Genomic DNA, 21,980 nt, shown 5'->3' on the forward strand with positions numbered 1-21,980 from the left:
TTAATCTCGTTCAAAATGTTGGCCTGACATTTTTAGATGATGCTCATTTGTTTCTCGTAAGGGAATGCGCGTACAATAAATATCCACAGCTATAAAAGCCTGGAGGAGCTGCATTCATGCTTTAGAGCACGAAAGTGAGGATGAGCAGCTTCCAGACATTTCCTAATTAGTAAACAAAGCCGTGGCCTGTTCTTGTCCCAGAAGTAGGACATGACCAAATGAACTCTGCCTTTTTAAGAAAAGATGTGCACTCCGGGGCTCTGCATGGGGCTGTTTCCCCGGAGCAGACAGTCTGCAGGGTTCCACAAAGAAGGGAAGTGGTGTCCTAAGCATGGGAGGGAACGAAATTAGAGACTGGAGACGCTGAGAAAAGCTCTAAATTTTGCTCCTTGCAATCTCTTGTTGCAGAGCGGAGTTGTCAGACAAAGACAACTAGGCCTTGTTCGTGACTTAAACCTGGTGTCGTGAGCGTTCTCATCTGTTGGATTTACCAAGAGTGGAATTACAATTAGGTTTTAGGAACAGCCTAACTACAGTGTGTGCGCAGCGTGCAGCCCTCACACTGCAGCTGGTGAACATTTAAGGTGGCGCTTCTTTCGTGGTGGGAGCGTAGACCCGAACAGCACGGATGGGCAAGGGACTGGATGGGGAACATCGCTGGGAATCACTTCTACGGCCCCGCGCTTGCAAGAGCTGAATTAACGCATTTTAAGGGACGGGATGCGGGTGGAGGAAGAGCGCGGATAATGTAAAGCACCTTTATTTCATAGCGCCGGCTCCCGTCGGGCACCGCCCGGCGCCTGCGCGATCCCGGCACTGGGATGGCGGCGGCGGACTGGGAATGTTGGGCTGTGCCCCGCAGGGGATGGATGGCCCTGGAGCAGGTGATGGATGTCCCCAAGGCAGGGGAAGCCCCCCCCCGGTCCCTCGCAGCTTCCCGGGGCGGCCTGCCCCGGCCCCCGCATCCCCCGGCGGGCGAGGGCGCCCGGCCCGCCCTGGCTTTGCGCGTCCCTGTGTGCGCTGCCGGTACTCGGTGGGTTTCTGGATTGGAATAAACCAACAAAACAAGCCTTGTCGTGATGGTGCTGTGTTTCTTGCAGTCCCTCTCCGTGTAAACTTCGTGTTCTTCGGCTTTGGGGACTCATCTGGAAATACCGAAGGCGGTATTAGCCCTTCTCGGGTAAGTAGCTTTAAAAGTTGCAGCGGTGACCGAGGCAGGTATAAAAATGCGCATATTGGTTCTGGTAACTCTTTAACGTTTTTTTTTAAGCAGAAAAAACGTCACTCTACTTTCTGTAAAATAAACTGCGAGCTCATTGGTTCGCTTTGCTTTATGGAGATACTGCTGTTCAACGGGAAAAATTTTAACCTGCAGATTTTGTGGTTGATTTTGAAATTTATGAGTGCACGAACATCTAGTGTGCAAAGCTGTTGGGTCAGAGACGTGATAAAATGTCTATTACAGAAATACATATTACAAAGGGAAAAACACGATCTGTTTCCAGGACCTGGTCTAACACAGACATGATGCACTCTTGACTTTTGAATGGTGAACACTGAGAGCTGATGGAATTATCAGTGTCACAAAGATGAGCATGTTCTCGAGTGTTTAGGATTTGGGCGAGGGAGGATGTCTTTACAAACTCCAGTGAAAATTTAAAGTGTTTTTTGATCTGTCAACTTTGTGTACAAGCTTTTTGGCCTACAGTATGCTGTATGTGTGACTTTTTTGCCTTTTTTTTTTTTAGGAGAAGTGAGTATTTATATTCTTCAGAATGCCCAACTCCAATGCCAAATTTCACAGAGGTGGTCGGGAAGCCAGCAGGCGGGAGTTGGTTTCCAGATCTTTGCAGAGTGCTCAGCATTGCTTGGAGGAGCACGATTTTGGAACTGCATATGCTCACTATCTCCTGGTACTAAATCTGGCTCCCGAGTTAAAAACTAGCGTCAAAGTGAGTGCTCTTTGAATTACATGAAACAATTTTATGTATCCTATTCCCTTGAGGTCTTTGTGACATGTTTTGTACTTGTGATTTGTTGTATGTAACTGATTTCTACTTTTATTTTGAAGACAGAATTGGAAAATTAGTAGTGATGGAGATGGCCAGTGCCTTGTTTAATAAGCTCTGTATGCTTATATGAAGGGAATTCATACACTTTTAGTCCCTGTGTGTGAATCAAGTTTAATAAAAATAGGGCCCTGTTAGTATTGGAGCATGCATTAATATACACGCAGGCTCTTAGTAAACACTGCTGGGTGATGATCCTCTTGGTCCTCCTCAGATATCCAAGAGCTTATTTCTACTTCTTCCAGGTGAGCCAACTACCATTTTATGATAGCAAACAGTTGTATGCTGCTGCTTAGGGAGATGAGGATGTTCAGGTGCATGTCAGGATACTTCCAGATGTTTTCAGGGCTCCCTTCCCTGCTTCTGGTAACTCCCAGCAACTCAGCGGTATATGTTTTATTTTCTAGGAAACATTTCAGTTTACTCTCTTCAAATGGGCAGAAGAGCTAGATTCTCTGGCACGGATTCAAGATCTGTTTAACTGTTATGAACAAGCACTTGAACTATATCCAAATGATGAAGTGATATGTAATAGCATGGGAGAACATCTCTTCAGGTTTGTAGTAATGTATATTCAGTTTTTGTAAAGTTCACACTGTAAATGCAAGCATATGCTTCATGCTGTGTAGTGGGTACTGTTGAACTTAAATCTGTTTGTCAGCTTAAATAGAGTAGCCAAAGCTAAAATATAAATGTTGGTAGTCACAGCAAAAGTAAAATAAAAAAAAAGAAAGGTACTTTTACTAAAGTAAAAAAGTTAAAAACAAAAATGCTGTCTTCAAATATTTTCTAACAATTTATTTAGGAATTACTAAACAAAAAAGAGACCGAAGTTGTTCAGAGTCACAATAGCAGTTAACATACAGTTTTTGAAGTTCTTCCTTTCTTGCCTGTTAGATCCCATCAGAATTACAACCTCTGAATGCTGTCTCTTAATTCTGGTCCTTCTTGAGGTGACATATAACAGACCTTTGAAGTGAGGAGAAGCTGCTTGTGTATCCTGTACCGTGTAGGGCTGTTCTTAAATGGTTTGAGCTTATGCTTGTGTTTATTAATGTAAAGCAGAAAAGTGTTTTCTGTTGCTCAGCTCTTTGAGACTGAAATCATAGGTCGTAATTGAGATAGTTTTCATTAGGTTTGCTTTTTGTGATTACTTTCTTTGTTTCAAAGGAACACCCCTCCCAACATTGTATTAAAGTATATATGTATACTTGATAGATTTGGGGCTTTTTTCATTGCTGTCTGATTTGAGAATATGCTATAGGTATTATAAAAACTTGCTTCAAGTTCACAATTTGGTTTCTTTTAAGTTTTTTCCTTTTTTTTTTTTTTCCAAAATTGGCACTTGATGCAAGAGCTGGCAACTCAAAATTTGATAGTTTTGCAGTATGTTCCAGTTAAATATGGTAAAGCACTTTTGAGGTTTATGGCATTCTCTTGAGTTGAATATCTGTGAGACTGGATTGCAGAGTTGCTGCTGTCATACTGTTGCAGCAAATTCTTGTAAAACCTGTTTTACTTCGTCAAAGGCTGCAGTAGTGGATTGTTGGTGCACACAGTGGTATTTTTGGACTGCCTTTGCCTTTTACAGTGACTTGATGTAAAGCTGTACATCATTCTTTTTCATAAGGCAATGCCAGTGTTTCTAAAGATAATCTTTCCAACTAATGGAAAATACTTCCACAGACTCACAGATACAGCTGAAGGCATGCTTTCTATTTATTTGTCATTTTTGCTCTCAGAATGGGCTTCAGAGATGAAGCAGCTGGGTATTTTCACAAGGCAGTGAAGCTCAACCCAGACTTCGCTGATGCAAAGGAAAACTTCTACCGTGTTGCAAACTGGCTGGTGGAACGCTGGCACTTCATCATGCTCAATGATGCCAAGAGGAACCTCACCTACCTGAAGGCCATTGAGAATGCTGTCCACTCAGGGTGCAGCTCTGTCCTTGATATTGGCACGGGAACAGGAATTTTAAGGTATGCCACAAGTGCACATTTTTAACTTGAGTTTAATAGAAACATACTTGTTGTCTAACAAAATTTGATTGCTAGCAGAAAATATAATTACTTTCATGCCTTTATGGGGACAAAACTAAAGGAAGAAACCAAAGTTTTCAGAAATCAGTGAGTCTGGAGTTCAGTGTTTAATAGTGGTTTTTGGAACCTTTTTTATTATTTGTTGCAGATACTTTTTGTGCCAATAAGTGCCGTATAAATTGAATTACTCATGTTGGTTTTGGAATTGTAATGCCATTTGTCCTGTCTTTTGAGTCTGAAGAGTTACTTAGCATAGCTGAGGGAGTATCCTTATGCTAACTCTGGTGGTTTCTTTGATATCCTCTTGATATGCTATCAACAACTTGTGCAGTATCAATGTTCACACAATAGATACTAGTTCACTTAATGATGATTTTTAGACTTGAGCTGGTAGAAATATGAAGCAGATGTGGAGGAGGGGAAAAACCCTTATTCTTGTTTTTCAGTATGTTTGCAAAAAAGGCAGGAGCGTCGTGTGTCTATGCCTGCGAATTATCAAAAACCATGTATGAGCTTGCCTGTGATGTGGTGGCAGCAAATAATATGGAAAGAGAGATCAAACTTCTGCATTTGAAGTCACTTGATATAGAAATTCCAAAGCACATACCTGAAAGGTACGTTGTTGCTTTCTGTTGTGACAGTATTTGAATTTGCTCTTAATTTTAAGGAAATGGTAAATGCTTTCTGACCTAAACAGGAAATAACACTGCTGTGGTATTACCCAGAATGTGAGAAGGTTCTCTGTGTGTTTTGTGCTTTTATAGAGCAGTGCAGAAATGACAACATTTTCTTCAGATTGTACTAATCTCTATGGTAGATCAACAGTGTCATAAATTAAGGAGTTTAATTCTTTGATGGTGGGAGCTTTGGGGCATATGTAATTATATTGCAGCAACAGGAAAAGAGAGATTAGATTACTGTGTAGATTACTGTGTCCTAAAACTAATTTTAACACAGTTTTATACTTAACAACTTGTGTCTCACTTCTGCAGCCTCTGAATAGGATGGAGATACAAACATTTATAGTAAAGTGTCTGGTGATGGTACAGGCTCATGATGGGAAATGATGAAGCTCCTGTGGTTTAGCCACATGGTTTAGGCCAGTCAAGCCTTGTATAATTGTGCCAGCTGAGCTACAGTAAAATATATGTCCTTTTAATTTATATAATGAGTTACTAGATGTCGCCTGTCAGGAGTAAATTCCTACTGTTCTAGAAATGTCTTCTCTTATCATACTGTATGCTTTTTTGGTTTAATTCCAGAGGATTTAGGATTTTAGTGTTTTTAATCTGTGTAATAATTTTATTGTGCTCTGATTATAGCTTTGGGATTTTTAATTCCTTTTTATACACATGCATGAATGCATACTCTTGCACAAAATAAATATTCTGCAATATCACTGGCTGTGTGCCCAGGCTGAAACATCTTCCTGTTTTGGCTAGATTCTTCCCACACAATTTATTTATAAATGCTGAACAAGAGGCTTTATGGTAAATTCTTGCTCAATATTTATTCTCTTTTATCTGCATCTTTAATAACTTCTAGCAACAATTCAAAACATTTAATTTTTTGGAAGAACTAAATTACCCATCTGTATTGAAACATCAGAACACTGGTAAAAGTTTTTTACTCTGAGCTACATTAAAGAATGATTGTTAACAGGAACGTGTGTTATACATTATATTTCATGGTGTTCTTTTTCTTATGTAGGGTATCCTTGGTTGTCACAGAAACAGTAGATGCTGGTTTATTTGGAGAAGGAATTGTGGAGAGCTTGATACATGCTTGGGAACATCTACTTTTACAGCCAAAGGTAGGTGATGTTGGTACATGTGTATATGTATTTTTTATATATATATATATATATATGTACACACACACACACATAGTAGCACATGTGTGTGTGTATGAGTGCATGTGCACACATTCTGGACCTATGTGAATGAGAAACTTTTGTAGGTATTCCTTTTGTTATGCTAAAAATGAGTGGTCTGTGTTTGTTCCATGAATTTGGTTTTGGTGAATGGCACTGAGGCAGCAGCACACGTTGTCCTTCTGTGAGCTCGTGTTCTGAGTAGACGGGTACTTGGCCACAGCAACCCCCTGCAGCACTACAGGCTGGGGACAGAGTGACTGGAGAGCAGCCAGGCAGAAAGGGATCTGGAGTTTGGATTGCCAGGAAGCTGAACATGAGCCAGCAGTGTGCCCAGGTGGCCAAGAAGGCCAATGGCATCCTGGCCTGGATCAGGAACAGTGTGGTCAGCAGGACCAGGGAAGTGATTCTTCCCCTGTACTCAGCGCTGGTGAGGCCACACCTGGAGTGCTGTGTCCAGTTCTGGGCCCCTCAGTTCAGGAAGGATATTGAGGTGCTGGAGCAGGTCCAGAGAAGAGCAACGAGGCTGATGAAGGGACGGGAGCACAAGTCCTACGAGGAGAGGCTGAGGGAGCTGGGGCTGTTCAGCCTGGAGAAGAGGAGGCTCAGGGGAGACCTCCTCACTCTCTACAACTCCCTGAAAGGAGGTTGTAGCCAGGTGGGGGTTGGTCTCTTGTCCCAGGCAGCTCTCAGTAAGACAAGAGGGCATGGTCTTAAGCTGTACCAGGGGAAGTTTAGGTTGGATATTAGGAAGAAATTTTTTACAGAGAGAGTAATCAGCCATTGGAATGGGCTGCCCAGGGAGTTGGTGGATTCTCCGTCCCTGGAGGTTTTTAAGATAAGACTGGATGTGGCACTGAGTGCCATGGTCTGGTAACCATGGCAGTGTTGGATCAAGGGTTGGACTTGATGATCTTGGAGGTCTTTTCCAACCCAGTTAATTCTGTGATTCTGTGATACTTGCAGTGAATGTTTCCCCCGTGTAACCTTCTGTCATACAGAGATGGTTCACTCTTGATCACTGTTCATTTATTTTGGTTTAATCCTTTTTTTGTCCCCTGACTTTTTAAGTAACACCAAAGGGGTTTATGTGAATTTTAAACACACTATTTTCCTGCAAGTTTGATTACAACCTGGTCATTCTGAGATACCAACTAGTAGCAGAAAGTCATGTCAGTCTAAGCAGAAAATGCTGAATTACAGAAGAATTATTTCTCATTGTGACACTAGGGAACACTCAGTTATAATTTTGTAATTATGCCATATGCTTCTGCTCTTAATTTATTTTTGCTGATTTGAACCTTTTTGGGAGACTGAACAATTCCACTGAGTCTTGGATTTTACTTTTTACTATATGTATTTTTCATTTTAGTTACCATACATCAAGCAAAGTAATATGACAAGGAGTTTTATACAGGTTAACCTCTGTTAAATCTTATGAAATAGGGGGACTTGCCTTTATTTTGTCGTTGCTTTGATTCTAACTAATTTTAAAAGGTTTTAGCTGGCTTAAACCTATTGTATTGAATTGAAACTGATGACCTCTAGTGTTAAGTGTAGGAATGATGCATAAAAGAAAAGTCCTCAAATGTTTCAATATACTCTAATAGAATACAAATTAAAAAAAACATGTTAGAGTTGCACAAGGGAAGTAGTGGACTGAAAAGTAAAGCTGAAGCCTGGATATATTGAAACACTGTATTTAAGAAACTTCTTTCATGGTCAGCAAAATGCCAAAGACCAGAATCTTTACTAATCACTAAAAACTTACTGGTGTTCTGACTGTCACTTGAATGGCTCACTAATATGTAACCCCTAGGCTTTTCAGTAATGGTAGAAATAGGTCACCATCTCATTGCATGTTCTTGTTCGTGTTTTCACAGCCTAAAAATCAAGAGGTCAGTGCTGGAGACTATGGCAGAGTTATTCCTGCAAGTGCCACAGTATTTGGGATGGCAGTGGAGTGCAAAGAGATACGTAGGCATCACAGGTATGTCTTGAACTCATATTTGTTTGAACCCATATTTGTTATTTGGGAAGAGATTTGGTTATTTGGTTGTTTTTATTGAGGATTTCTCATTTACTGTTCTCTTTATTTTTTGAATGGCTGATTGTCTGATTAACTAAACAGATTTTCTGCTCTCACTCTCCCCACTCCACCCCTTTTCCAGGCTTTTTTAGTTTTTTTAACACCTCCCTACCCCTTTGAGGTTCAGATTTTCTGGATCACTTTATCAGAAACTCCTGATTTACACTTATGCTGAAGTACATGCCTCTAATACATCCGAAAGAAATTAAATTCCTTAATAGTAAAATTATGTCTCAATTTCTGTATTGTAGATCCTTGGATTAACACTTAGCCTTTAGCCTCATTTTACCCCCTTTATAATCTACTTCATACCTCACTGCTGGATCTAACCCTTCCAGAAGATGAGGACAGGATTGTGTAAAGCCTAAGTGTTGATAACCCCAGCTAGCATTATCTGTCTGAATATGTCCTTTGACTAGTTGTGAACTGGCACAGAATAAGGTTTCTTTGCTGAGACCAGCTCTCAGACTTCTTTCATATTTCATATTCCCCTCATTGCTTTCATATTCATTTTTATTCTCCTCTTTTAGAACAGTATCATTGTATGAAGACAGTCCCTGTCTGAGAGGTTTGGATTTGATGTATTTTGTTTAGGATTAATCTTGTTGTACATTAAAGAAAACACTAACTTCTACAGGAGCTTCAGTGCACAGTAGCCAGGCTGCAATCAGCAATTTTTCTAATGTGCTAGACCAGGACAGTGGCCAGAAAGAGACCGAAGTTCCCATGGTAGATGGTCACAGAATAATTTCTTGTAGAAGTTAATTATTCATCAATTAAAAGAAGTTTTGCCTTGAAACAGGGCATTGACTGTTCCTTACAAAATTTACACAGAATACAAGTTAATGTCCTGCTAACTTTGGATTGTTGAGTTGAAATTCCATTTTAATAGCTTGAGATGACTAGCAGGACTGAAGTGATTGTCACAAATCAATTATATGCTGTTGAAAGAGGAAAAATGTTACTTTTAAATTTCTTGCCTCTGTAGTTTGAGATCCCCCTTTGCTATAGTAAGAATACTTAAGTCTATTTTAACAAGTGCTGCTAAGTTTTATGTAAAACACTTCTTATCTCTTCTCAGATTTAAACTATCCAGGTCTCTTTGAATTATTTTGATGTGCATGTCTTCACATTACCTAAAGTGTTTTCACCATCTACAGTAAAATTTTGGGGTTTGGATGTTTTTCTTCTAATGAGCCTAATGAAGTAGCAGTGTGAAAGTATCTCTTTTCTCATGCTTTTTATATCATCCTGGACAGTTTCTGTCTTGTACAATTAGTACAGCTTTGAGCTTTTCCTCATGCTTTAATTTTTTTTTGAGTGCTTAGAAGTAGATGTAGAGCCCAGAATTGTATGAATACTTGAGGGTTTTTTCCCTGAAGTACATTTAAAAGTGTGTTTAATCTATCATCAAACACTGATTCATCTTGCTGAGAGGGGGAATCCATTTTGAGTCCAGTTGTTGGTAATCTTGCATATCACAGTCATCTATCTGTGTTTGATCTGAGCTTCTACTTTGTATTCTGTCCCATTGTTTTCTTGTGCTCTGATTATTTTGGGTTTTTTTCCCTAGGATATAGTGAAATTCTAGATAAATCTTAACAGTTTTCTTGTAGTGTTATTTTTTGGTGCACTTAGGCCAACTTTACAAAAGGTTTTGTGCTGATTTAGTCCTTATTGTAGCTTTATTACTTGATGTTTTAGTGACATTTGTAATGTTTCTTTGCTATAGCTGGTGCTGCTTTTACCTGCTGCTTATGTTCCCTAGAATGACTAGGGTCTAACTCTACTGTGGTGTTATGTCAGTTTTTAAAATATTTTTATGGCATGTTTTAATTTTCTCCTGAAGTCACTGTAAGAATTGCAGTGATTTAGTATTTCTTTACAGGTTTCAAGTTTTTTTAGTGTTTTATTTTTAGTCAGTCCCCAGAAAGAGAGGCAATAGAGTGACTATACCTCTGTGCTTGTGTATTGAAGCCAGAAGGGTTCATGATAATATATCTGAATAATCTTCTGAGCTCTTCCACAATACAGGCCTTGTACAGCAGCTGATCTCTTTTAGTGATAGTATTTATTTTAAAATAATACATGGATTCAGTTTCAAATGCAGGGGACTATGTTCTTATCCTCATTGTTAAAATATCTGTTACTTCACTGAGCAGGTGAGAAGACTGCAATCGTTGATAATGTTGCAGAATTTTTTAGTATTTATTGTGAAGTACTTACAACCTTGTGCTTTCTATTGCTATGGAATCTGCTCCAAAGATGGAGTCCAATGTCTTTTAGCTTTGCATAATGGTTAAAATATACTTACCTAAGAACATGACAAAGGGCAACTTACTCAATTCTGCAATTATGAGTTTCAAGGACATGACCATATATGATGAGAATATTATCAGACAGCTTGTCTAGTCATGCTTAGTTGTAGGGAGATCTCTTGCAGGGAGAGGAGGCTCCTGAAAAAGTGATTCGGAGCTAAAAGTAGTTCTAGAAATAGAAATTTAAATAGTTGTTATTTGAACTGAGTACTAGATCTCACTATAAGAGTGTAGATTTGCTGGATAGCTGTCACTTAAATGGGAAGCACTGAGTGCTTCTCAAGCAAATGTACTTTTTCAAAATAATCTAAAATGTAGCTTGTGCAAGACTTAGGTCCTGACTCATACTTTGAAAATGAGAATATATTTTAAGTCCTCAAACCTAAGAGATGGACAGTGTGAGTAATTGTTTTAAAGCAGTTTAGCAGTTGTCTTTGAAGTTTTTTGTATAAGGTCATTTCTAAAAATCCAGATGATCTTCTGTCTTACAAGAGAGGATATATGTGTTCTGAGTTGTAAAAACATTTTCCACCAAGAAATCAGCACTGAGGCTTTTCTTGCAGCTATGTAACTGTGAAAAATGACGTATTCTGCGTGGATTGTGGTTGATAAATACATAAATGCAAAATGAAAGGTTACCTCTAGGAGCCTCCCAAAATGCTTCTTCCTGTTGCATATCTATCTTTGTTCGACTATTCTGTTCACCTGAAAGAAACACCTCTGTTATCTGTGCAATGTAGCAGAAGAAAAGCTTTATTTGTTCTTATTATCACAGGATTTATTTTTCTTTAGCTCTCTGTCAAGACTCAGTGAGTTGTACTTAAAGGAGCAAAAGTCTGTGGCCTTTGACAAAGGACACATTTGGCTGTTTCTCGGTTTCTGGTGACAGATTTCAGTTCTGATTCTTGAAAATGATGTGCATTTTCTGTGCTTTGGAGCTGCTCTGAATACAACAAAAACCCCACAGAGTTGTTTTAGTATTTTTTAGCTTTTCTATTCTAACGCTCTGTACGTTTTAAAATACTTAGCCAGCCTAGGGAGAATTTCCTTCAGGTTTTTGATCAAATGACTTGAAGTTTCATTTCTTCTCTTTTTGCCTTCACTCCAGAGTGGGAATGCAAGAAGTTGCTGGTGTGTGCTTGTCCAATTCAGTGCAGTTCTTCAGCCCAACATACGCTTTTGCTGGTTCAGAGGACACCGTCGAGCCTTACACCACTGAGAAGCTCAGTCGTATTCCTGGAGGTTACATCCCCCTGACAGAACCCTGTCAAGTAATGACAGTAGATTTCAATGATCTGCAGGTAATGTTTTTGGGGGGGGTTTTACATCCTTTATAAGTAATTGTTTGATGAATAGCAAGAGTGCCTTATTTTATTTGCTTTCGGGTTCAACTTCACAAGTGCGAAGGTGGCAGGGCTGCACTGAAATCCTCTCCTGTTTTTGATGCTTGTCTGGTTGTGTGATTCATCAAATGACATTTTCTGAGTTTTTGAAGGTGAAGGTTTTTTGTTGGTTGGGCAGAGTTTTGGGAACTTCATAAACTACCTCACCATAAGATCAAACAGCTGCCAGCCTCAGTACGTAGAAGAGGAGGAAGAATGCAATAGACCCATCTTAAATGATTTATGCAGTTGTGGAGCTGACTTAGTTTATTCCTCTAAAGTTAGAGTCTTCAAGAAACTCTTGAAGACAGGAGAAGGGGTGTGTATTTTACATCTGGCATAAAAATGTCTCTGAGTGCTGATAGGTCAGTGTAAAAAAGAGGGAGATGAAGACGTTATCCTATTCAGTTGATTCCACCCTTCAGCTCCTTTGTACCTTAGGGTATTTCTGTAATATGGCATTCTAAAACATAGTAGCATTATTTTGTGTATTTAACACAAACTACATTTGAATGCATATGGAAATAGGCCTGCACTGTAAGGCAAAGACCTCAGCCACCCACAGCTGGGCATGCTAAAAAGATGATACATCTGATCTCTGCTGTGCTTCTTGCTCGTTGACCTGTGGTGAGGAGTTACAATTGACTCAGAGCTTAAAATAGATTCTGTTATATAAATGAAATTATTCTTGGCTACTGCTTGGCCAGGAATTGCAGTGTTTCTGAATCAATAGCTTTTCCTAGTTGGCTTGTCTGACATCCTGAGATTAAAAATGAAATAAGACAAGGCTCTTCAGTATACTACTGGGAGCAATCTCTCTGACCTAATGTTGCTTCTGCTTCTAGCATCAATAAGAAACTATTACTCTCATCTGAGAGATGTCTGTTCTTAAGCATCTGCCTGCTGGCAAACATGTAAAGATAATTTGAAAGAGTAAAGAACAGTGTTACTCTTTAAATCATGTTTCAGAACTGCTCCTTTGAAGTTTCAGTTAGACTAATGGAGTGTTCTGTCACGAAACGTTAAGATATCATAAGTAAAAAGGGAGAAATGCCACTGATGTGAATCACTGATGTGGCTGGGAATCGTTGGTTACTGTTTGTTGTTATGTTGTCACTGGGCAAATGTGGCAGTTCCAGAGCAGAACAGCAGAATTACCTACTAAAGACTGAAATTCAGATAAGAAATCACAGAGCACTAGTAAGGTAATTTCAGAGACATAATTCCTAAATTCGTGTTTTGAAGAATGAGAGGGATGTTGCATTTTTTCTGCTTGTACCAACTGTCCAGACCTAAACTAACAGAACTGAGAACCAGACTTAAAATGTGGAACAACAGTGTTTGTCAAACTGAGTTGTGGGAGGCTTCTAAGACAAATTTCTAGTACAAATAATAAGTCAAAATAAAACAAATTTAAAAAAAAAAAAAGGCAGCTGCTTTATGCTGATGACTTTATCACTGCTCTTGTTAACAGCAGCTCAGTTCCTCCCAGGCAGGGGAATGAGGTGTGGCTGTAATTAGAGGCTGCAGGCACTTGTACCTCACCAGGTCCCACCTGTGTGCCTGTTTGCTGGCAGCAGATCAGTGCCACTGGGAGGGGAAGTGAGTGTTTACCTCTGCAACCAGTAATTAAAGCTCAATCTCACTTTCAGGCCCTAAAGGAACTGTGCTTTTGCCAACAATTACAGATACTGGCTCTTTGTAATTCTCACGAGAAGTTACGGTGTGGAATATTTGAGAAATTGTGGATCAAGACATAGGAAACTCAGTAACTGCATTCTTTCTGTAGTTTTGCCTTCTGTTTGTAGTCCCATTTACTTACTGTTAATGCAAGTTATCCTTTTCTCATTCAGAGGATATATGTGGCATAGCATCATTTTGGGGTTTTACTGCATATTCCTGCATCGTTGCTTTATTTTCTATGCTTTCTCTTTAATAGGACTAGTTGATAAATTGCCATCCTTGTGTGGTAGGGCTGTTCAAATTGGTAATTGTCATAAATGATAGAAAAAAGTTTATAAAGTGGCTAAAAGAAGAATAAATGTGGGTTAAGCAGTATGACAGAGAGCAGGGAAGGCTTAAATAACTGCCTTCAATTGTTTTTTTAAGTGATGAGGGTGTAACACTGCAATTACTAAAACTTAGCAGATAAGAACCTTGGGCCTGCTGTTCTTGAGGGATGATCAGGAAGAATGTTTTTCATGTCAAATATACTTCTAAACGTCTATAACTTCACAGAAACAGAAGAAACAGATGCATGTTTGTGCTCTTGCTGTCTTGCTTCAAGGAGCTTGATGCTAACAAAAGTTTCAACTTAACTATTCTTTTCCTCTCCAGCTGAGGATGTACCAAAAATGGTTGGCAGCAAAGCACTTTTATTGAAGAGCAGTGAGATCTTACTATGAACTTTGTTGGCATCCAGTAATTTTAACATGTGCATTGTTCAGCCACCTGTCAGTTGTGAGAAGAGAGGTAGACCAAATTTTGGAGGACACAATGAGAATGAAGAAGGGGAAAAAAAAAAAGGCAGCATGTGGAGCTACTCATGTTCTTAGCGTGCAACTTCTCTTTTGCCCTGTGTATTTTGAGATTAAAACTTTAAGAGTACAAGTATTGAGATAAGCAGATCAGGAAGATGATAAATGTTTAGGAAGGGCTGTTACTAATCAGAATGGTTGTGACTAAGAGAACCTTTGGTCTTTTGTGCTTGACCTCCTGGTAACTGGCTTATGCCGGAACTAAGACATTAGAGCTGGTTTTTTTACATTTATAAATGTGGGTAGCAGGAGGTAATTCCTGAGAAAAATAAATTGTACATGGAAAAAGACATAATTCCTGTTACATATTCAAAACTTTTTAGGAGTATCAGAAAATGTATAATTGATTCCTTCTGGGAGACCTTAGTTCTTCCCAGCAGTGCAGTTGCACGTGTCTGACCTTTTACACAAGGCCTATAGCCCGAGGTAGCAGAGAAAACATCCTGAAAGGTGTTTGATTTTACTGGTTTTATAATGACTTTTTTCTGAATCTCTGAGTGAATTCGGTGCTTGCACGCAGTATTTCCAGAACTGATTGAACACAGGTTTAAAGTGAAGCCTGTGCCTAAGCATTGGCTTGAAGCCAGCTCAAAAAAATGGCTCTGATTTTATTACTTCTCACAAAGCAAGCCTTGCCAGTCTGAAGTCTTTCTTGATGTTTTCAGTGGTTTAAAATATGTGTTCTTAGATGTAGGTGTTTGCTTTTGTGGCTAATGGATGCAGATTGTTGGTGTGGGAAGACAGTTCCTAGGCTAGTGAGTACTAATGATGGTGATTGGTATTGTAGAAGCTCCTTAACTTCAAGTTTCCGTTGGGTGCCCTCATGGATTGGTGCTGAAATTTTGGGTGATTTAGTTTAATAAAAACAATTTTTTATTTATGGAAGTAAACTCTCACACTTTTTTTTTCCCTCTTTCCGTTTTGCTCAGGAGCTGAAAAGCCTTGCAACTAGAAAGCCCTGGAAGCTCAGCCTGCCAGTCACTGGAGGAGGAATACTAGATGCTATTGTGGTGTGGTTTGTACTACAGCTCGATGATGAACATGCTCTGTCTACAAGTCCCAGTGAGGAAACTTGCTGGGAACAGGCAGTTTATCCTGTGCAGGGCCTCCCTGGTACGGCCTGTGGCTTTTCTTCTTGTGGTACATTAATTGGGTTTCATTTTGGTTTTGAGCTGATTAGGTTATGTCAGAGACCTAGGAAGTGGGAGCAGATAGGATTAGGAGAAGTTCAACAGCAAGTAGCTGTGAGATGGTTCCTGGTCATGTTTCTGGTCTGTAGTGCATAGTCCCTGCATCAGGGCTTGTTCCTGGAACTCTGCTGTGAAGCAGATAAGGCACCTGCTTAAGATCTGGGAGAATGCTTTTCATGAAGTTGTTTTTTTTCTCTATACTGAATTAAATACATTGTGGAGTAACTCCAAAAAGTGGGCCTACAGTCTGGCTCTGCTTACTGAAGATGTGACTTAGGAAAGGGAGGTGGGAGAGGTGAGGTAGGAATTGCTAGCTGCTACTGCCACAAAACCAAAACTAAACATTCCCACCTACCCCTCACCCTCATTTTGGACCCAACTTGTATACTGTTCTCCACATACAAGCATTAGTAGTGCCATTTTCAGCATCCTCTACTCTCCAATCACCGATTTTTTATTCTCCTGTTTCCTGGAACATCTTGAGTTGGAAGGGACCCATAAGGATCACAGAGCCCAGCTTCCTGCTTCTCGCAGGACTACCCAAAATTAAATCACATGACTGAGAACATTGTCCAAATGCTCCTTGAATTATGGCAGGCTTGGTGCTGTTACTACATCTCTGGGGAACCTCTTCCAGTGACTGATTATTCTCTGGGTGAAAATCTTTTCCTAGCATCCAATTGAACTTCCCTGACACAGCTTCATTCCATTTCCTCATGTCCTGTCTCCAGGACACCAGAGAAAGTTGATGAGCACCTCCCCCTGCACTGCCACCCTTGAGGAAGTTGTAGACTGCTATGGGGTTTCCCCTCAGCCTTCTCCAAGCTGAACAAGTCGAGTGATCTCAGCCACTCTTCTTAGGTCTTGCCTTTCAGGCCTTTCACTACCTTGGTCACCCTCCTCTGGACACACTGTAGTGGTTTGATGTCCTTCTTATATTGTGATGCCCCAAACTGCCATAATATTCCAGGTGAGGCTGCAGCAGTGCAGAGCAGAGCAGGACAGTCATTTCCCTCGATCAGCTGGCAATGCTGCCCCCCAGGACACGGTTGGCCCTTTTGGCTCTTGGGGCACACTGCTGGCTCCTACTCAATTTGCCATTCACCCAAACCCCCAAATCTCCTTCTGCAGGGCTGCTCTCCAGCTTCTTGTACCCCAAATTGTACATACAACCAGAGTTCCCCCATCCCACGTGGAGAATCTGGTACTTGGCCTTGTTAAATTTCATAGGGTTGGTAATTGCCCAGCTCTCTAGTTTAGCCAGAGCTTTCTGTAAGGCCTGTCTACCCCTGGGGTAGTCCACAGCTCCTAATTCAGTATCCACAGACAGTAGGGACAGCTGTGCCACAGAGTGGTTCAACTGAAAGCACAGGGGAGGGAAGAGCCTCTTTTAGCTTATGTTGCCATTGAAAGAAATGTTTGTCAAACTATAGCAGTTTTGTTTTGAAATTCTGGTCTATATCCGTGGATTTACTTTCTTGGAATGTACACACAGAGTATCCAAAAACCATCTTGAGCTGCACACCATAAATGTTCCAGTAAAATTTATTTTGAATCCATTACCCTTTCTAAACTGTAGCTGTTGTTTTCCATCTAACTACAAATTTACCTTTGATTACAGGAGGTATTAAAAGGTTAAATATTTAATATTTAGCATTTTAAAGCAAAAGCAGTTTCTTTACCAGTACATTTTTTTTCTGCTCCGCTATCAGCCTAACACTTAAGCATGTCTATGAGAAAGAGGTATTACTTTATTTTGAGAATAAATGGATTTTGCCTAGAGTGAGGCAGCTTAAGGCAAACGTTAATGCACAATGGCAGATTTCAACTTGTGGGTACAGACAAAAGCAGCTCCTTCATACACACTAGTAACAACTGATGAACAAATGAGATAATGGGTGGGTGGGTTGGGTGGCTTGTTTGTTTGTTTTAAGCACTGTATGGCTGCTTCAGTCATGTTTGTGTGGAGTGACTGACATGACTTTTTTTATGCTCTTTTGCCAAGATTATTCTGTGAAGACTGGAGATACTGTGGTGATGGAGGTTTGCTGCCAAGATTGCTACTTGAAGATCCAGAAGATTTCTTCTTTGACTTCAGAGTGTGGGATGGATTTCAGTGACAGAGACAACACGCTGAGTTTGGGCAATGAGGCTGAATTATGTAATGCTCTGGCTGGACTTCAGACAACCAGCAAACAGGCTGGCAGCAGTCAAGTGTGTGTGCTGGAATCCACAGAAATAGCCCTGCTGAATGACGTACCCTACCATGAATGCTTTAAAGCTGCCATGAGCAAAGTGCTGCTGTCATTAAATCCAAGTAAGGACTTGCAGTCCATGGATGTTGATGGACATGGCAGTGGGATAAACCTCCAAGAGAATCAAAACAAGGGCTCTCTAGATGAGGCTCCTGACCCTTTGTACATTTTAGATGTATCTGAAGGCTTCTCCATTCTGCCCATTATAGCTGGCAAACTTGGACCAGTCAGAGCCTACAGTTCTGTTGAAAAAGAACAGCATCAGGCAGCACTTAATATCATTTCAGAAGCTAACCATTTCCCTAAGGAAACATTGGAGTTCTGGCTCAGCCACTTAGAAGAAGAAAGTGTGGTGCTACAGAGACCCAAATCAGACAAATTGTGGAGTATTATCATCTTGGATGTTATAGAGACATCAGGTTTAATCCAGCAGGAGGTGATGGAAAAGGCTGCAATATCCAGGTACAGTATAAATGAACAAAATTATTTCTAGGAATCCGTAATTATCTGAAAAAAATTGAGAATATTCCTTCTAACTACAAAATTACGGTCATGTTGGTTCTGTAGAGCAGAAAAAGCTGCTTTTCTTTGCATGGTCTGAACCTCCCAGAGGGTTTCTGGCATGACAATGCTGTTTCCCACGGCAGAAGGGGTGGGAAAGAAGGCAGAGCAAGAGCAATAAAATAAGGGAAATGGGCAACAAAGTAAGTGTGAAATGAATTTATCCCCTTTTGTGGTGCTAGGGAAGCTTCTCTGTTAATCTCTGTGCTTAGTGAGGGCAGAATATTCCAGACAATTTATGCCCATTACCTTTTCTAAGTTTTGAATAAATCTTTGGATGACTTGAAAGATTTTTTTGCTGCAAGAACAAATGGAAAAATTACTCTTGACTTTTGTCATATGACAAGACTCAAATTTGTTGGCGTGAAAACATGTTGAATAGTGTCCTGCTTAGCTACCCAATTCCTGTGATGAGGTCTGCTCCAGGAAAAGGAAACCTAAGCCAATCTGTGTTGAATTGGAGGTGTTTGATACTGTGCTGAATGAAAGCTGCTGTGGTGTTGCTGCTCTCAGCACCATGATGCTCTATAGCGAAAGACCAAGCAAGGCTCAGGTGTTTTCTCAGGAAAAACTGTTATCCCCTGCCTTGTTGTCAGTTTTAGTTTAACACTTAAATTCTCACAGGGTTTTGTTTCCTTATGGCTATGCTGCCTCCTTAACCAGTGCCTCCCAACAGTATATGCTTCCTGACTTCCAGTTTTATTCAGCATTTCTGCCAGTCCTTCAGTATTAGATGATGTTGCTGTGAATAGATCCCACTGTCTTCATTGTGAAATATCACCATATCCAATACTGTCACTGAGAAGAGATTATACAGTTCCATAATTTTAGTACTGTGTGACAAGTTTCCCTTTTTTTGGTATGATGCAGCTGTTGGTCAAATGGGATCAAACTCAAATGCTTAGGAGCACTTGACTTCAGGGGAAGAACTAGTGTGCCTTTCTTAAATGTAGTTAATGTTCTTTCATTACTGCTGAATGATATGCTTTACAGGTGAAATCTCTCTCATTTTACAGATGTTTACTTCACAGTGGAGGGAAGATTTTCCCACAGTATGTGCTAGTATATGGGATGCTTGTAGAGTCGGAGTCTCTGTTACTGGAGAGTGCTGTTCAAGGAACAGAACCAACTCTGGGGTTTAATATAGCCCCTTTTATCAACCAGTTCAAGGTATGAAGGTGGTGGGTGTCTCCCAGGCACTGCTTCAAAGCCTGCAGCTGTCTAGCTGTTTAGATTTGGTGTAAACTGAAAGAAAACATTGTTGAAGTTATCGAGAGGTTTGTGTGACCAGACAGCAACCTTGAGATAATCTAAAATGGGTGACACTGGTTTTAGAACTGGTTTGGGTTTTGTCCCAGCGATGACAGATACAATGTTATTGCACAGAAGAGACTGTGCTGTTATTATTCCCATCGTTACCTTGTATCCCAGTGGTGTACCTTATATTTTTATCTGTCTCTGGCAGGTATTACAGTAATTCCTGGCAACTCTTATGTTATGATTAAGTTTTCTAACTCTTCACTTTTTAATGGTTATTGATGCCTGAAGTTCTGGTATATACTCTCAGGTACCTGTTTGTGTGTATTTGGATCTCTCTACATTACCATGTGTACCCTTGAGCAAGCCAGCAGAGCTTTTAAGGCTGGATCTCATGAACCCTCTGTTGAACACCCCCAGCAGAGAACTGAAGGTGAGTTGTGTGTACAAGAAGCCCGAAGCACATTTTTAACTGCTGCTCTGCAGAACTGCCCATTAAGTGTTCACCTGGGCTGAAAATTTCAATGTGGAATTTACTTGTGTGCAGGTATCTCTGAAAAGGATTTAAATTGTTTGAACTACTTCCTTTTCAAAGAAGTAAGAAAACAGTATAACTGATGAATATTTTAAATATTTTCAGGTACAAATCTGTAAGTCTGGCCGAGTCACTGCAATTCCCTTCTGGTATCACATCCATCTAGATGAAGACCATACCTTGAACACATCTGATGAGTCCTCACACTGGAAACAAGCTGCAGTTGTTCTTGATGAGCCCATCCCAGTTCAGGCTGGAGATGAACTTGTGCTTGATGTTCAACACCATAAAAGCAATATCAGCATTACAGTCAAGCGGTGAAGAATGTCATGTGTGAGCAGCCTTGGGGTTAATTACCTGTGCATAAACTGACTGTTTGTAACATCACTGCTCTTCCTTTGTATTAAAGGCTAAACTTTATCTACTGGTCAAAAAGGCTTTTTTGTTGCTTTAATAATTGATACTTAGGTTCCACTGGTGGACTAAAATTTGCACTGTAAGGGTCTTACCAACCAGCTGGGGAGGTATTGTCTTCACTGCAGCAGAAACTTGATTGCTAGTTAGTATACTGATTACAGTAGGGATAGACTTCTGCTACTCTGTTAACTGTAGTAAGAAAAAAAGCATCCAGCTGCCTGTGCCAGAAATAAACAGCTGTGGCTGTGTGGAACAGAGTCCTTGTTTCTCAAACTGTAGTTGCACTTCTCCATTGCCAAAGCCTCCTCCTTCAGAGTATTGAGATGTTAGGCTTGTAGTGGGACTGTAACAGCATTCCAGCTGCAGTATCACAGGTCTGTGTTGCACACAGACAATCCTAAAAGGCTGTACAGGAGTGCTGTTGGATAACTCAGGTTGTATAGTGGAAGACAAAGCTAGGAAACTTGTTAGAATTCCCCCCAGAATTATTTCTGGTAATACAATGGGCCTGAACTCTTGTGTGTATGAAAGTTGTATAAAACACATCAGCCACCACGGTACTCCTGAATCTCTCTTACAGCATGGCATCTTAATATAATGCAGGTAACAAGTTCCTTCTATTATATTTATATCCAAATGGAAGACTAATAAAAACTTTGACCTCAGCACTGATTCTACCTCTGTGGAGAGAGGAGGAAGACTGTTAGCAAGATATTTCTGTAGCAAAGCTGCTTTATACTGTGCTGTCTATTCAGTGGAGAAGAGGCACTTCTGTGAACTTTCCTTAACAGCAGACTGTATAAAGAGCCATCCACAAATGATTGTTCTAGAATCTCAGGGCCTGCTAAAGTAGTTTTGTACTCTTCGTTGGGTCAAATGTTTCAGATGGGCCCTCTCAGTTTAAGCTGAAGGACTGTTGGAGCTGTGGTTGTCCCAGCCTGCAGCTGAACCCTGCACCTGACAAATTGCTGTAATAAAGCTCCTTTTAGAAGGGTGGAGGAAAGCTCTCCACTTTGTTTGTTTTTCCTAAACAGTGGTAATGACAGTGTCAGGTTTTGTGAAGATAAAGTAAGTGGATACCATCCTTCATCCAAGGGGTACAATGTATAACATAAGTGAATTAGAGCAGGACAGAGGCTTTTCATACTACACAGAAGACAGTGTTTCTTAAAAACCCCAAAAACATGATCCATAAAACTGAAAGTTACTGCCTGACCCAACTAAACCTAGTAGGTGCATGGTAACTTCACCAGAGTGCAGTTTTATAAAGAAGTGTTTAGGTTTCTGGTGCAGGAAGACCTCTAATAAAAGCAAAAACTATTAAGAGTGGGTAGGTGTATTTATTAAGATTCTTAGTAATTAATATGACAGCAAAATGACTTAAGAGAAAAATCGAAGACATATTCTAGTCTCCTTGAGTAAGGCAAGAGCAATACTTAAAACTTCTGATTAAAAAAC

At 40.2% G+C, this 21,980-nt stretch overlaps 1 protein-coding gene across 1 annotated transcript; it reads left to right on the top strand.

Annotated features, from left to right (window-relative positions):
• The first annotated feature begins 820 nt into the window (after positions 1–820).
• On the top strand, positions 821–20,540 carry PRMT9 (protein arginine methyltransferase 9). Its single transcript, XM_018073505.2, has 14 exons — positions 821–884; positions 1,101–1,180; positions 1,749–1,952; positions 2,477–2,625; positions 3,812–4,048; positions 4,555–4,722; positions 5,819–5,921; positions 7,865–7,971; positions 11,497–11,689; positions 15,237–15,420; positions 17,503–18,214; positions 19,330–19,483; positions 19,881–20,003; positions 20,211–20,540. Exons 3-14 carry the CDS (start codon positions 1,776–1,778, stop codon positions 20,424–20,426), a joined length of 2,523 nt encoding a protein of 840 aa, XP_017928994.1. The 5' UTR covers positions 821–884; positions 1,101–1,180; positions 1,749–1,775; the 3' UTR covers positions 20,427–20,540.
• The last annotated feature ends 1,440 nt before the right edge of the window (positions 20,541–21,980 follow it).

This window comes from Manacus vitellinus, unplaced genomic scaffold (assembly GCF_001715985.3).
Source record: "Manacus vitellinus isolate BGI_N305 unplaced genomic scaffold, ASM171598v3 scaffold_0_pilon, whole genome shotgun sequence".
Taxonomy (NCBI): Eukaryota; Metazoa; Chordata; class Aves; order Passeriformes; family Pipridae; genus Manacus; species Manacus vitellinus.

Excerpts from the sequence above, each read along its gene's own strand:
- PRMT9 (XM_018073505.2), top strand. The coding sequence starts at position 1,776 with ATGCCCAACTCCAATGCCAAATTTCACAGAGGTGGTCGGGAAGCCAGC. Across the intron at positions 2,626-3,811 it reads ATGGGAGAACATCTCTTCAG|AATGGGCTTCAGAGATGAAG; the intron begins GTTTGTAGTAAT and ends TTTTGCTCTCAG. Across the intron at positions 4,049-4,554 it reads ACGGGAACAGGAATTTTAAG|TATGTTTGCAAAAAAGGCAG; the intron begins GTATGCCACAAG and ends CTTGTTTTTCAG.